General features: G+C 42.0%; 2 protein-coding genes across 5 annotated transcripts in view; both read left to right on the plus strand.

Moving 5' to 3' along the window:
• LOC122779942 (rho GTPase-activating protein 29-like) overlaps positions 1-1,924 on the plus strand; it is a 31,200-nt gene extending 29,276 nt beyond the window's left edge. For 2 of the 3 annotated variants that reach the window (XM_044042664.1, XM_044042656.1), the window contains exons 19-20: positions 91-394; positions 669-1,922. In XM_044042664.1, the coding sequence (XP_043898599.1) occupies positions 91-394; positions 669-1,763 (1,399 nt within the window). In that variant the 3' untranslated portion in view covers positions 1,764-1,922. Of the gene's footprint in view, positions 1-90; positions 395-668 lie in introns of all 3 variants that reach the window. The other variant, XM_044042648.1, reaches the window with a different exon arrangement.
• A 1,257-nt stretch (positions 1,925-3,181) lies between these two features.
• LOC122779934 (retinal-specific phospholipid-transporting ATPase ABCA4-like) overlaps positions 3,182-15,741 on the plus strand; it is a 40,196-nt gene continuing 27,636 nt past the window's right edge. Inside the window, exons 1-14 of one of the 2 annotated variants that reach the window (XM_044042624.1) lie at positions 3,182-3,201; positions 3,292-3,325; positions 5,563-5,678; positions 5,797-5,890; positions 5,963-6,104; positions 6,225-6,364; positions 6,649-6,776; positions 7,235-7,432; positions 10,014-10,103; positions 11,596-11,833; positions 12,226-12,365; positions 12,861-12,977; positions 13,923-14,120; positions 15,468-15,673. In XM_044042624.1, the coding sequence (XP_043898559.1) occupies positions 5,613-5,678; positions 5,797-5,890; positions 5,963-6,104; positions 6,225-6,364; positions 6,649-6,776; positions 7,235-7,432; positions 10,014-10,103; positions 11,596-11,833; positions 12,226-12,365; positions 12,861-12,977; positions 13,923-14,120; positions 15,468-15,673 (1,757 nt within the window). In that variant the 5' untranslated portion in view covers positions 3,182-3,201; positions 3,292-3,325; positions 5,563-5,612. The other variant, XM_044042636.1, reaches the window with a different exon arrangement.

Consider the following 15,741-nt stretch of genomic DNA (forward strand, 5'->3'; position numbering starts at 1 on the left):
GTGTTTTTTATAGAAAGGAAAAACTGATTGATAATAAATCTCTCTCTCTCTTGGAGAAATACACCAATAATATCATTAATGAACTCACAGAGTGACGGAGCAGGCAGACGAGAACAAGATGACTGCCAGTAACCTGGGCATCATCTTCGGCCCCACGCTGGTCAAGCCCCGGCAGACGGACGCAGAGGTGTCCCTGTCCTCCCTGGTGGATTACCCCTACCAGGCCCTGATGGTGGAGCTGCTGGTGCGATACTTCCACATAGTCTTCGACGCATCACCTCTGTCCAGCTCTGACATCGTCTCCGCCGCTGGACACGGATCGCCCAGACTCAACACGCAAGACAAGGTGCAGCGGCTCAGCAGGAACTCAACCTCTCTGATGGACCTCAAAGAGGTGAGCAATGACTCAGGTTCTTGTTCTGAATGACGTGCTCATTAAGTGGCATGACCTCTGACCTCTTACTCAGGCATCTTCCACTTTATCCTCCAGCGCAGGGCCATTCACTCTCACACTCACACCTGTGGCCGTGTTCAATGATAAACAGGATGTTTACAGAATATACAGATATCTGCAGTGTTTTTCACGGTGACCCCCGACCTTTCACCCTGTATCCGCTGGGTTTGCTCCATCGCGCTCACAGAGAAAACTCTTCTTTCTGTTTTCACAGAGTGCCAAAGTGTACAAGAGATACTCGTCAGTCATCCCGTCCTCACACATCCTGGATGAGGTGCAGGAGGTCCAGCCAGGGACGGACAGAACCGACTGCAGCGCGTCCAGTGTCAACGGGACGTCCAGCGGAGGAGACGTCCAGAGTGCCAGCTCAGTGTCCGGCCATCCCAGCATCACCACTCACTCTGCCGCCGCCAACCTCGCACCGAAGGTCCAGCTCCGCGCCCAGCGCGTCAGACACGTCTCTCGCCCCATCAGCATGCCGCTGGAACGGCTGCCCGCGCCCGCCCAGATCAGCGAGAGGAATAACCGGAACGCCGACGCCACCGCGGCTGAAACTATCCAGGAGACGCCAGAGCCGCGGCAGAGCGGCTCGTCCAGGGTCAGCACCTACTACATCACGCCGTTCATCGACACGCAGACCATGCAGAGGAGGACGTGGGACAGGAAGTACAAGCACTATGACGTCACACCCAGAACTGCTATGATAGTGGCCAACCTGCCATCTGCCGGAGTGCAACCTCTGAAGGCGACGGTGCCCGTCTCTGTCAACCCGACTGTAACCACCGCCAGTGTGGTCTCCACCGCAGCCAGTCTGACCCCCGTGGTCTCCACCACCAGCTCGGCCCGGCCCGTCTGGACTTCTAAAAGGGAAAATAACTCAGACGATTCAGTGAGTGACTCGAGCAGCTCGCCAAACCTTCCACTGACGCTCAGGGCACCGAGGACGCTGCAGCCCCCTCCTGGAACTTTCTACAGGCCCCCGGTCTCTGTCAACAGCAGAGCTAGGACGCTTTCAAACTGGACTACTGCTGTCAGCACCATCACCACCACCTCCACACTTGCCCCCATCTCCTCTGGTGGTCAGATACTTGCCCCATCCCCTGCTCTTTCACGCCCCACACAGACACAGCTCCACAGCCAGGACTCCAGCGACTCCACGGCGGACTCGGGCGTCTCCGCCTCCCTGTCGCCCACTCAGCTGTCGAGCAGCCCCGACGACCTCTGCACCAACGAGACTAGACCTGTCAGCCAGAGACTGAGAGCTCGGCGGCTGCAGGAGTTTGAACACAGAGAGGCTCATTTTGTCTGATGCCAAAAAAAAACACATGTACATATTATTATATCTGTGCCATAGTGTACATGTGGGGAGGAGCGTGTGTGTGTGCGTGTGTGTGTGTGTGTGGCTGTGAGAATCAACCACGAAAGTGTTATAAGTACTAAAATATATATTTTAGTACTTATATATATGTATATATATATATGTATGTATATATATATATATGTATATATGTATGTATATATATATATATATATATATGTATGTACATATATATATATATATATATATATATATGTATATATATATATATATATATATATGTATATATATATGTGTGTATATATATATGTATATATACGTATATGATTCTACATGTTTGAGTCAGTGACTTGGTCTAAACATTCAAAACAAGCAAACACAAGAGCAGAGGCGCCAGCGTGAATGTTTACTGTCACATATTTTAAATATCAAATATATGAATCGTCTATTTTTATGTCAAAGAATTTGTTGTTGCCAACAATGACATGGATTTTTGTCTGTAAAGAGAATTCAGCCTCGTCATATATTATTAATATTATCACCCGATGCACTTAATACAGGTTCAAGTTGTAACGTGGCCTTTGTTGTTTCGATTTGTTGAGTCAGAAATACATCAAGGTTCTTCATGTGAAAGAAGTCAATGTGTAACCGTCGCCTGTGATTTCTCAGCATGTAAAGCTTCTATGTTTTTTATATTCATCCTTTCATAGCGCGTGTTTGTTCCAGCTGTTTTCATCTCATCGCAATCATGCAACGATCTTTGCTGCAAATTAAAAAAGGTTCTTTGTGTTATTTCTGTTCACTAATGCTGTCTTCTTTCTTTTTTTAAATGAAGCCTTGTGAGCATCTGCAGCATATGTTTATATTCCATGTTAAATTTCAGATGATTGTGTATCTCAGCCTTGTCTTGAGTTAACTTATTTACTTTTTTTGTGTTTTTTTGATCCAGGGTTGCAGCTATTGTTTATTGAAGATGAAAATAAGGTTAAGTTTTGTAAAATAGAAGCAGAACTGGTGACTAGTGAACAGTTTTTAATGAAACAGCAAAAAACCTGCAAACGCAGCGAGTTAAACGCGGTCCTTAGGATCCAGAGAGTGTTTGGTGACCGATGAGAGGATCCAGCGTTTGAATCACTTCAGTCAACAGTGACGTTCTCTCTCTCTCTCTCTGTGTCTGTGTAAAAGACTCAAAACTACCTTGTCGGCTGACGGTGACTGTGCAGGTGAACATGTGTCTAACCACCCGCCCACCTGTCTTTCTCACTTTTGGCTCAAAATGGAGGACTGTTGTCTTTTTTTCTGTCCTGCCCACGTTGAGCTGGAGATTAGAGCAATCAGATTAGGAGTTCTGCTGACCTGCAGGCACAAGAGAGACACAGAGAGAGAGAGACACACAGAGAGAGAGACAGACAGAGAGAGAGAGAAGGCAGTCAGTCTCACACACACACACACACACCTCCTCTACCTTGTCTAACGTCTTCCATTACTTCAGCTTGTTTGTGAATCTCTTTTTCTGTAGATGCCGCACAACCTGTGATATCACTCCATAAAAGGTAAGGATTTGTTTTTGTTCATATTCTGACAGAACACGTGTTGTCCACGCCTAGTTATTTATAGAATGTAAAATATATACGCCTTTAGAAATAGAAACAGTCCTAATTACAAATGTTAGTCCTGTCATGTGTAATAATAACCTTTTATTATGTGAATAATAATTTTAAAGCTCTTAGACACGTCATTAACAAAATCACATGACCTGCAGGAGCCGACATTTAAATCTGTTTGTTTATATCATAAATTCTAACTAATTCTTATTATACTGTAAAATAATGGTTGTTTATTGTGTATTATCCTCTCCACTTAGTGTATGTTGCCACATCATTTCTACACCTATCAATATTTCAAATGGAAGTCCTTTCATGTTCAATAATGACCTTTTTATTATGTGAACAATATTTTCGATTGATGGTAGAGCTCTCACACAAGTGTTTATGTCCCTGCGTCCATCTGTCTGTCTGAAAGTAATCTACTGTCCATGTCTCGCAAACAAATTACTCTTCATGTCCGAGGACACAATTTCCCTCCGAGTTGTTCCAGCGTCCACAACATTAATCTGCGAGTACTTAAATACTTAAACACCAACTATCGTTACAAGTTACAGTGTTTTAATGAAATACAATTCAACCTTTTTATTTGACTGAATAAAAACATTCAATTATATTGAATTAAAACAAAGAAACATTAAGGAAAAATGAAATGTTTATTCATTTAAAAGAAAAAGAAGAAGAAGAAAAGGGTAAAACAACAGAGAGTCAATATTAAATGGTCAATTAAAAGGTCAAGTAAGGTCAAGGTCACATCTCTGTAGCACAGTTCTTTACAGCAGGGCTGCAATCATTCATTCATTCATCGATTACTAAATTAATTGTCAACCCATTTTATAATTGGTTATTCAGTTTGAATGTTTTTATAATAATTAAAACAAGTTTTATAGGATATTTTGAGGAGATAATGTGGATATAAAGCTGCACACAGGTCGTTTCTCTGGACCAAATCATTCAACGATCAATTATGAAAATCTTCAGTAAATAAAAGATACCAAGATGTTACTGGTGTACATATACATATGTATGTGTATATATATATATATGTACAAACATTAATAAATACACTTTAAATAGATATTCCTCTCCTTCTTGTGGCTTCTTTCTTTAAGTGTCGTCACAGTGAATCATCTACCTGATCGATATTGTTCTTGTTTGACAATAAAAATAAAAACTCACAGAAACAAACGCAAGAACGCGTGAACGTCACCTGACACCATGATTACTCTGGACCATAATAATCTAATCGTATGACCAGAGTGGCCAATAACACATAAACAGTCAAGGGTAAGTAAGAGTTAGTGTAAATCCAGTTGGTCAATTAAAAGAAAATCTAAATCAGTGACAGTTCCATTGGAAACAAGAACAGTCTCAAGGAAAGAGGACATTTAAAAATAGATAAATGACTCCAGTCTCTTGAAGCATCTAAATGTGACAGTGGATGGTTGTTTGTCTCTGTGGACCTGTGAGGGAGTGGCCATGTGTCCACGCTGTACCCGCCTTTCACCACATGTCAGCTGGGATTGGCACCAGCGCTCCCCGCGACCCTCACGTGGAGGATAAAGCGGTAGAAGATGAAGTTAGACGTGGTCACTGTGTGCAGTGATGAGTGAGTGAGTGAGTGCTAAAGCAGGACAATGTGTCCATGTCTCTTCTGTTCTTAATTTGCATAAACGTGGCCTCATCGAATAATCGAATAATCGAATAATCGGTTTGAAGCTTTTTTCATGAATAAAACAAGATTTCCGATTGTTTAAGCTTCTTAAATGGGAATATTTTCTTCATTTCTTTGCTCTGGAAAACTAAGAAATCATCCAAAGTGAATCATTTTGGCTTGTGGACAAAACAAGACCTTTGAGAACATCATCATTTCCAGGTTTGACGAACACCGATCCACATTTTCTAAGGTTTTCTGATATTCACCCAACGATGAATCGATGAATCGAGAAAATAATCGACAGGTTAATCGATTAGTTGCAGCTGTAGTTTTTAACCGTGTCCTCTCCAGGGCTGCGTATGTTATACAAGCACATGTCCTTGTGGAGATGCAGTGTCAGGGCCGGCCCTAGCCTTCATGGGGCCCTGAGCAGACTTTGATCTGCTGTGAGATGCATTATTAATGCAAACAAATGAATGACACTTTTGACGCAGTGTTGCTCATCACTGATGAAGTGTTGTATGTGCAGCTTTGTCACAGACTGATGACCCCGTCCAGGGGTGGCGCTGTGGAGCAATAATGAAGACAGGCTCACAGATTCACTTGTTACTGTGGAAAAACTGGACTCTCCGCAAGAGACAGAAGGTAATTCAGCCCAGTCTGGTGTCGTGCTCGTCCACACACTCACATCACAGATATCTACAGCGGAATATGCTGCACCGGATTGTACGAGTGTTGCTATTTCTCTGGTGTTTTCCTCCAGATTCGCTTCGTGGTGGAGATCTTCTGGCCAGTGTTGTTATTTATTGGTCTGGTGTGGCTGAGGCGAGCCAACCCTCTGTACCAACAACATGAGTGTAAGAATGAACACATGAATGATGATAACTGATTACTTTTATCCATCTCACGTATCTGTTCCTCTGTCTCAGGTCATTTTCCTAACAAGGCCATGCCCTCGGCAGGAATTCTGCCCTGGGTCCAGGGCATCTTCTGCAACGTCAACAACCCCTGCTTCAGACATCCCACGAGAGGAGAGTCTCCGGGAGTCGTCTCCAATTACAACAACTCTGTGTAAGCCCTGATACATATGACAACAACATAAGAATAATAATAATGATGATACATTATGTAGGATTTTGTTCATATACTGTATTAGATTAATGTTGTGCCCCCCCCGCCCCTCCGCCCCAGATTGGCACGGTTCTATGTTGACGTCCAGGAGCTTCTGCTCAATGAGTCAGAGGTGCAGCAGCTTGGCCGACTTTGGAATGAAATGTCCTCGTTCTCCAAATTGATGGACACTTTAAGAAAGAACCCGTCTGTGGTGTCAGGTAAAGAAGAGTGTCATGTATGTCTGCCTCTCTCATTAAGTTTGATTTCTCATGACTCTTCATTTGTAATTTAAGTCTCTTCTAACTTATTTTGGCATCCGTGTTCACTGACAAGGGCTTGAAGGATATAACCAATAAGATGTTATTCTTCACATCAGGTCTTTGGTGCAGATCCACTCATCCCTTGAAGTCATTTCCTGTGAGCAGTCCAGAGCTGCTCAGGTCACTGTTGTCTTTAGTGTTTCAGACCTTTCGTTCTCTCTGTTTGTGATGTGTGCGTCCAGGCCGTGGGCTCAAGATCGATGACATCCTGAAGGATGATGAGGTTCTCACAGCCTTCCTGCTGCGAGACGGCAGCCTCTCAGAATCGACAGTCTACCAACTCGTCAATGCAGAAATCAGACTGGAGCAGGTGTGTTCGTCGCCTAAATTCCTTATTATGCAAACTTTTGGAAGGAACCGTGAATTCTATACAAGTTTATACTAGAAAATAATGATAATGGCTGAAATGTGGGAGGAGCCTGGGGTACACCACTGATGATGATATGTCCGGAAGTGAAGATCTATAGATGTCACAGAATATGCAGAATATGCACTAAATTCACCTCTTCAGCAGAATCATTACGACAGAATATGTACTTAAGTCAATGTAGGGTTAAATGTCTCGCCCGAGGACACATCGGGACATGATGGAGCTGTGCTAAGACGTCTGCCACATGTTTGTATTTTATTAGTTTCTTATCTTTACTGTTTTGTCCTGTCAGCCCGTTCACATGCTACTGTATTTCACGCCACATCTTCCACTTGTTCCCAAATGGCATCAAAACTACGTGAACACCTCTTCTCTCTTCTCTCTTCAATGGTATGCAGTTTGCCTCCGGCATCCCAGACCTGCAGCTAAAAGACATCGCGTGCAGTCAGGCTCTGCTGGAGCGCTTCATCATCTTCCCCAGCCGCATGGGCCTCCACGTCGTCCGCAACGCCATGTGTGCCCTCAGCCAGCAGAAGCTGCAGAGGATAGAGGACGTCCTCTACGACAACATGGACTTCTTCAAGATCTTCAGAAGGGTGAGTCGCCTTTTTAAAATCAACACCGAGAGCAGAGAGCAGAAGTCAGGACAGAAGACTGAAGTCTAAAAATACTGAGGATTGAACAGGCAAAAAAGAAGAGAACGATCAATGAACAAATAATAGTGTTACAGTAAATAAATGAAGTGAAATGAGCTAAGAGAGTAAACAAATAAAAATACAAAGATGTAAATAGACACACACATGAATAAAAACATGAAATAAACACTGATTTCACCGAATAAGATAAATTACAATTACTGTCAGCTGTTCATCATTTAAGGTTGTAGGTAGTAGCAAGTCAGCGGGAATATGTGTTTTATAATAATATAGAATAGAATATTCTATATTTCCAATGTCATTTTACTGGACAGTGATATGAAGATATGACTGTGGCTTTGATGTCACAGTGATTCTAGTGATACGTTACTATATCACCCAGGACAAAGATGTTGTTATTGTCACAAGGTGAATAATAGTAGAGAGTATGAACACGTTTTTTCTCTTTTTAATTACGACTTTCTTGCACTGAAACACACACACATGCTCCACTCACCTCAGAAGGTGCAGCAGAGTTGGTGTTGTGTTATTAGACTCTAACAGTCCTGGTTTGTGTTCAGTGGAGCACAGAACCAGCAGAACATGTGGGACCAGGTTTCTCTGCCAAACCGGTCCAATCAGTCACTGACTTCATTTCAGGCTGAGAATCAGAGCTCAGTCTCTTTTCCTTCCACAACAAACAGGAAACATGAAGGAATTTGCTGCAAGAAACTTTTCTTTGTTCTGTGAATGGCAACAACGTCGCCTTTTCATCAAAGGAAACATTTACTTGTTTAAATATATATTCATAAAATACTGTATATCCCATTTCTAAAGTGCTTTTCTTTACTGTATGTGTTCAGCCTATGTGAGTCAGGTGACAGGATCAGGCAACAGCATTATCCCTCTTGGCCTGTTTCCCTAATGGGCTTAGTGAGGCCCCGCCCACATCCTGTGAGGTAGACTGTAACATATAATGCTGCATCACTTATGAAGACTACATTTCAAAATGTACCGGTCTAATACGTGCTGATTATTATTGACATGTTTACAGTGTGTGCAAAGTAGTGATTTTTACCAATATCAGACCGATACACAAGTATCGTATCGGCTCATCCTTATCCATAACAGAACCATATGTCAAACTAAAGACTATTATATTATATAATATTATATTATATTATATTATGTTATATTATATTATATTATATAATATTATATTATGTTATATTATATTATATTATATTATATTATATTATATTATATTATATTATATTATATTATTTTATTTTATTTTATATTATATTATATTATATTATATTATATTATATTATATTATATTATGTTATATTATATTATATTATATTATGTTATGTTATATTATATTATATTATATTATATTATATTATGTTATGTTATATTATATTATATTATATTATATTATATTATATTATATTATATTATATTATGTTATGTTATGTGATGTTATATGATATGATATGATATGATATTATTACACTCATAAACTACAATTCTACTCTACAAAATATTTAGAGTAGAATTAACATGTATACGTATTGAAGATGGGCCACACGGTGGTGTAGTGGTTAGCACTCTCGCCTTGCAGCGAGAAGACCCGGGTTCGAGCCCCGGTTGGAACAAGGGCCTTTCTGCATGGAGTTTGCATGTTCTCCCCGTGTGTGCGTGGGTTCTCTCCGGGTTCTCCGGCTTCCTCCCACAGTCCAAAAACATGCAATGTGGGGATTAGGTGAACTGGACACTCTAAATTGACCATAGGAGTGAGTGTGAGTGTGAATGGTTGTTTGTCTCTAGCTGTGTGTGTGTGGCCCTGCGATGGACTGGCGAAGTGTCCAGGGTGTACCCCGCCTATCGCCCGATGTAGCTGAGATTGGCACAGCACCCCCCGCGACCCTCTGGTGGAGGATAAAGCGGTTAGATGATGACTGACTGACGTATTGAAGATATAGAGCGTGTATTCCTCATGTTTGTGAGGTATTGGTTGATTTTTATTGGTCCCACTAACACAGGAGCATCTTAGTGGTTTGAGCCTGTTTACATGTAAATTCCCACAGTGACTTGTAACAGCTTTGGTCCTCTCATTACTCTCTCAAACCGCCCCCCTCCCTTCCTATTCCCTGGCTTTCTCTTTCTCCACACACTGCACCTCCTGCCTCCTTCCTTCATTCATTGAAATGCGTGCAGGAGGAATGTGAGAGGAAGGATACCTCCCGTGCGTGTTTGTCTTGGCGTTCAGGCTTTTCCGTAGCTCTCAGCACTCGGCCGTGTCCTGGCGTTCTCCAACACACACACTGCTCATGAAGTCACCAATGTCAGCGTGTTTCCATGTCGATGGATTGAACGTTTGATAGAAGTTCACTGCAAGGCTTTTTCCTCTAAACGTGTGACTCGTGTGAAAGGGACACTGTGTTTTTAAGAAACTCTTATAAGCAGTTTTATTGTGTCAATTATAAAACCTACATATACATACACAGTCACATCTCATGAACTCATGTCTCCACAGATGCCACAGGTTCTGGACAGCAGGTCTCAGGGGATTGACCTGCACTTTTGGGCTGGAGTTCTGAAGGCCGTGTCAGAGAAGGTCCAGCTCGTAAGTTCTCAACCACATCAACATCAAACTCTTGTGTTCTATCTCAGGCCTGTAGGAGCAGAGGCGCCTGTATTTGTAGCCCTTCAGGAAACTCACGTCTAATGCTGCAGACAGACAGACAGACAGACAGACAGACAGACAGACAGACAGACAGAGCCAAACGGTTAAAATGAATTTGTCATTATCATTATTGTTAAAACTAGAAACTAAATAGTATAATATAAGTGTTAGTTGCAGGTCTTCTAGAATAGACATCCTGCCACAGAATACTTGGATAGAACACGTTTGAATAGAATGTAAAAAGTCACTTTTGAATGATGTCACATGACCTTTGTCACACATGTACATTCACAAAGGCAGATACAGTCACCGTGTGGTGTGTTCCGTCACGTTCACTCCATGTCCTGGGGGAGAGTGTATCCCATCATCACCTCAGCTGTGGGTGAGAGAGAGACATTCCTGTGAGGTGACACGTCCTGTAGGCGGGAACTTAGCATCACCGTGGTGACAGGAAGGCGAGCCAAATGCTCTCATTACCCACCTCTGTTTCCTTTCAGTTTGGTGACTGTGTGTAATAATAAATAAGAAAAGGGAGCAAAAGACAATCTGAGACTTGTGTGTGTGCGCGTGTGCGTGTGCGTGTGCGTGTGTGTGTGTGCGTGCATGTGTGTGAGTGAGGACAGGAGGACAGTGAGTTGTCACTGATTCTTATTTCTACGTCATGACAGTGGAGTTTTCCTGGTTCCATCAAATGTACATTTGGGATTGTAATCTGTGCGTTAGAGCTCTGTAGTTTCTAAAAGGCAGATTATTGGCAGCTTCCTCCACAGAGAGGAAATGATGCACTGGTGATAAACATGCACTTGGATGGAGCTATTTTTGTCTCATCAATCGGAGGATATTTAGTCGACCTTGGACTCTCCTCGTCGTGTGAGCAGAGCCGACGTGTTTGCTTCTCTCGATAGTTTATACGATGGAAACATGAAGAACATGCAGATTTCCACCTTGTGCACAATTATCAGAGAAAAAGGTCCAAATATTTATGGTCAGTGTTTATATACAGGTGACCACTCAAAGCTGCGTTACACTACAGGGTTTGCCATTCAGCCATTCACAGCCATTCATTCACACATTGATGCAGCACATTTTCTATCACACATCGTTGGGTTTAGAGTCGGGAATCTAACCCAAAACCTTCCAGTTGAAAGACGACTCGCTCGACCACCGATGTTAACGTTTACTTGTTTACTCGACAGATTATTGGATTATGAAGGTGAGGATTAGTCGCAGGTGCTTTGAGCGTCTTTGTAAGCATTTGGAGAGGTGTACCTAATTAATTGACCCTGAGTGTATTGTTCTTCATACTAACACGTGTACACACTTTAAACACCAGTAACTGTAGAGTAACTCCTGAATAGTGGAGGTTCATGTGGACCATGAATAGATTCATCATTTATAGCAGGAGCTTGATTCTTCTCCCCGTCTCGTGCAGCTGATGGAGCGACAGAGCTCTCAGGAGCTCCTGCAGGCAGTTTCCTCTCTGTTTCAAGCCGGAGGTCCTTCCTCCTTCACCCAGCTGATGTCCAGCGTGTCCGGCCTCTTCTGTGGATACCCAGAGGGAGGCGGCTCCAGGGTTCTGTCCTTCAACTGGTACGAGGACAACAACTACAAGGTGTTTCTGGGCGTCAACGGCACCAAGAGCCACAACTATGTCTACGATGAGTCTGCGAGTGAGTACAGAAAAGTGTTTTTCTGTTTGAACCATCGTACAAACCAAATATGTGGATCATCTGCTGTGGTGACTCTCCTGGGATTATAAATAACAGTTCATCCAATAATTCATTCAAAAAGTTACATGTTATACTTTCACATATTCAGCCTGTATTTTATTCTGAATTAAATAACTATGAAAAACAAGTCTTTCATAATCATCAGAACATAATACACGTCAGTGTGCTGATACTTGACTTTATTAATCATCTTCTGCTTCTTGATTTAGAATCATTTGAAAGTCTGTTAAACTGTGTCATCATTTGTATGATCAAATTCATCCCATAGATGATGGTTTTTTATTGACATTTCTTTTCTCTCTCTCTCTCTTTTGTAATTCTTCTCCCTGTAGCTCCATTTTGCAACTCCCTCATGGAAACCCTGGAGTCCAACCCCATCACAAAAATTGTATGGAATTCAGTCAAGCCCCTGCTGATGGGAAAGATCCTGTACACGCCAGACTCCCCTGCTGTCCACAAGATATTAAAAAGCGTAAGAGGGACCACCTCCAACCTGACCCTTCACCCCTCTCCCTCTCTTTCCCTCTCCTCCCTCTCTCTACTCACTCTCTCTCTCCATTTCCATTTGTCTCTGCACCCTCAGAATGTGTTTATATGTGTCCACCCTTCTCAGGAATGAGCTGACTGCAGAAGCAAAGGAGGGTGGAGGGAAAAAGACCGGGGGGGGGGAGTGTATGATCTACTTCAGCGTGAGGGGAATAGAAGAGGAGTGGAGAATGAAACAATGATTTACTGTATGACAGAGTGAAGAACAGAGCGCTGATTCTTTGTATTCTGTCGCATCACATTCATCATGTGAGACATCTCATCTGTCCTCAAACGACACAGCGCTCCACATCGTCAGTGTTCTCAGTGCTGTGTGTGTGTGTGTGTGTGTGCATGTGTGTGTGCGTGTGTGCATGTGTGTGTGTGTGTGTGTGTGTGCATGTGTGTGTGTGCATGTGTGTGTGTGTGTGCACGTGTCCAGGCCAACACGACCTTTGAGCAGCTGGAGCGGCTCCAGAACATGGCCAAGGCCTGGGAGGAGGTGGGACCTCAGCTGTGGGCGTTCTTCCACGACAGCGTCCAGATGAATATGATCAGGGTATGAAGCACATCCAAATACACAATCTGCACATTCCCATCAATAAGGTCATAAAGAGTGTGAAATCAAAAGCAGAAGAAAAAGTTCTATCACTTTCACAGAGGAGAGTGTGAGCATCAGTATTTGAAAGAGCAGTGTCACCCTGATATGGATCAGAGGAATCAAACAGATGAACGTATTCTGCTACATTCAAACATCATTCACTCATTCATTCATTATAAAGTCAGAAAATCATTCAACATCATTTTGTATCAGTAAATTCAAACATTCTGCTCATTTGTTTGAGGATCCAAAAAAATATCCTCCGTAACCCATCTGTGGGTCCCGAGCCAGACTTTGGGAACCACTGTATTTGAATGTTGATTCAGATACAGTGAATCAGAAGTGGTAGATGATGGATGGATGAATAAAAAGAGTTGTGAAAATGTATGATTTTGCTTTACAAAATAATATGAGATGCTGTAGAATATAAAATACACTAGAATAATCATCCAAGCAGTGAGGATGAAATGTAAACAATTCATGGATATTCTTTTGCACTTGAATGTTATTACACTTCAGTTACTGCAGGACTTTTATTATATGATGAGGAGAGAGATTTCTATTCATCTCTCGCTTACAGAAAAGAAAGAAAGTCCAATAATAAACAGTGTTTCAAGTTCATCCCATGGTTTATAGCTGTCTATAAACGTGACTGTTTCTTCTTATAACGACAGACAGATGTACAAACACTGTGTCGGCACCAAACAGCTGATTAACACTAACGCTAATGAAAAGCTAAGAAAACAAGGAAAAGCAAAACAAGTCAACAATAGAGTGAAATGAAGCAGAAGCACGACTGTTACAACACACTGCTGTTTAACAGTATAATCTATGGTTCATTAGTGTTTACATCTACTCACATGTTGACGTCCTCATTCTGTACCTGTGCCTCCATGACTGCAGGACACCCTGAGGAACCCAACAGTGATGCACTTCATGGACAACAGTCTGAGTGACACTGATTTTACCACCAAACACATCCTGAACTTCCTGTTCAACGGTCCAGAAGACGAGCACGAGACGGGAATGCCCACATTTGACTGGAGGAACATTTTTAACATCACTGACCAAATCATACGGACGTTCAACCAATATGGAGAGGTAAGAAACCGGTCTCTACCTCTGTGTTTTACTCTGCTTTAAACCCTCTGTCAGGATGTGTCACTGTGAGATTCACATAATCAGGAGCATCAGTCTTTCAGGTCTGTCCCCTGTAGATTAAACAGGCCACTTAGCACCGCTATAGAGCTGAAAGATGCTGAGAACAAGCCTCCTGTCACCGCCCTCCTTCATCTCCTTCATCTCCTTCATCTCCTTCATCTCCTTTGTGGAGCCAGTGATAAAGTAGAGTGTAGGTGGAAATGAGTCCCCGCCCCCCATTGAAACAGACCCTGTGCACTCTCTGCATCTTTCATGGCTCCCCTCTCTGCTCGCTCTTGGCACCCGGGGCGCCATCTACTGGAGGGGCCTCGGATGACAACAAAAAACAAAGAATGAAAATCCACCCACGAGTGCATTCACTTCACAAATGAACATATAACTTATGATTTAATAATAGTTTAGTTTAACAGTCATGAAGTGCAGAGTACTTCTTTACTGCTCGGTCTAATGATGACATGTAATCATCAAAACAGAATATAACACTAAATATGTTTTTGACATGAATAGATTTATTTTGCATCATAAATGTGTTTTTGTTATGGAGTGTTCATCATTCCATATCAAAACAAACACTTTTACTTTGAAATTCTGTGACACATTGTCATTTTAAGTGTGATATCGCAACGGAATATTGTGTTATTTCGTGTGTTGTGTTCCCACTAGGATATAAAAACATTTTTAAGGTTCAGACTAAGACGTGAATTGTTGTTCAATATATACAGTATATATACGTATATATATATATATATATATATACGTATATATATATATATATATATATATGTATATAATGGTTAGGTATCAACTATCAATTAGCAGCTGACGTCTCTTCTGCACAAAAACAGTGACGTTCACATGCTTTAGCCTCCAGAACTTAGGCTCTAATTATTGCGTCAGTGTCTGTGTGTGAGTATTATTACTTGTATGCAGCAGTTTGTATCACAGTATGAGTAAAATATAAAGATTCATTTATATTCTTTTATGCTTTGTAATGCTTGGTGTTGAATAAGCTTTAATCTGTGAAATACATTGAAAAAGGAATTGAAAGGTTTATTTATGTATTTACTTTATTTGTGCTTTACTTGTGCATCTCTCAATTATTAATATTGTTATTTTTATGTTATTCATATCACGTGTGTGCATGTTTTACCTATTTCATGGCAACAAATTAGTATTTGATGGCCACGAACACATCTTTATTTAGTCTGGGGCTTCGTACAAATGTGCAAAAAGAAACCAGATGAAAAGTCAACATTTATGCTCAGAACTCTGCTTGTGTGACTGCAGTGCATCAGTCTGGACAAGTTTGTGGCTCACACAGACGAGTCCCAGATGATCCACCAGGCCTTGCACCTGCTGGAGAAGAACAAGTTTTGGGCTGGTGTTGTTTTCATGGACATGTATCCCTGGACCACAAGTGTCCCGCCACACGTCAGGTACAAGATCCGCATGGACATCGACGCAGTGGAGCGCACCAACAAGATTAAAGACAGGTCAGTCCGAGCGGCCCAGAGGCTTCTGTCGGTGTCTGTCGGCCTTTGTTTGAACAATTCAAGTCATA

Source organism: Solea senegalensis, linkage group LG1, assembly GCF_019176455.1.
Source record: "Solea senegalensis isolate Sse05_10M linkage group LG1, IFAPA_SoseM_1, whole genome shotgun sequence".
Taxonomy (NCBI): domain Eukaryota; kingdom Metazoa; phylum Chordata; class Actinopteri; order Pleuronectiformes; family Soleidae; genus Solea; species Solea senegalensis.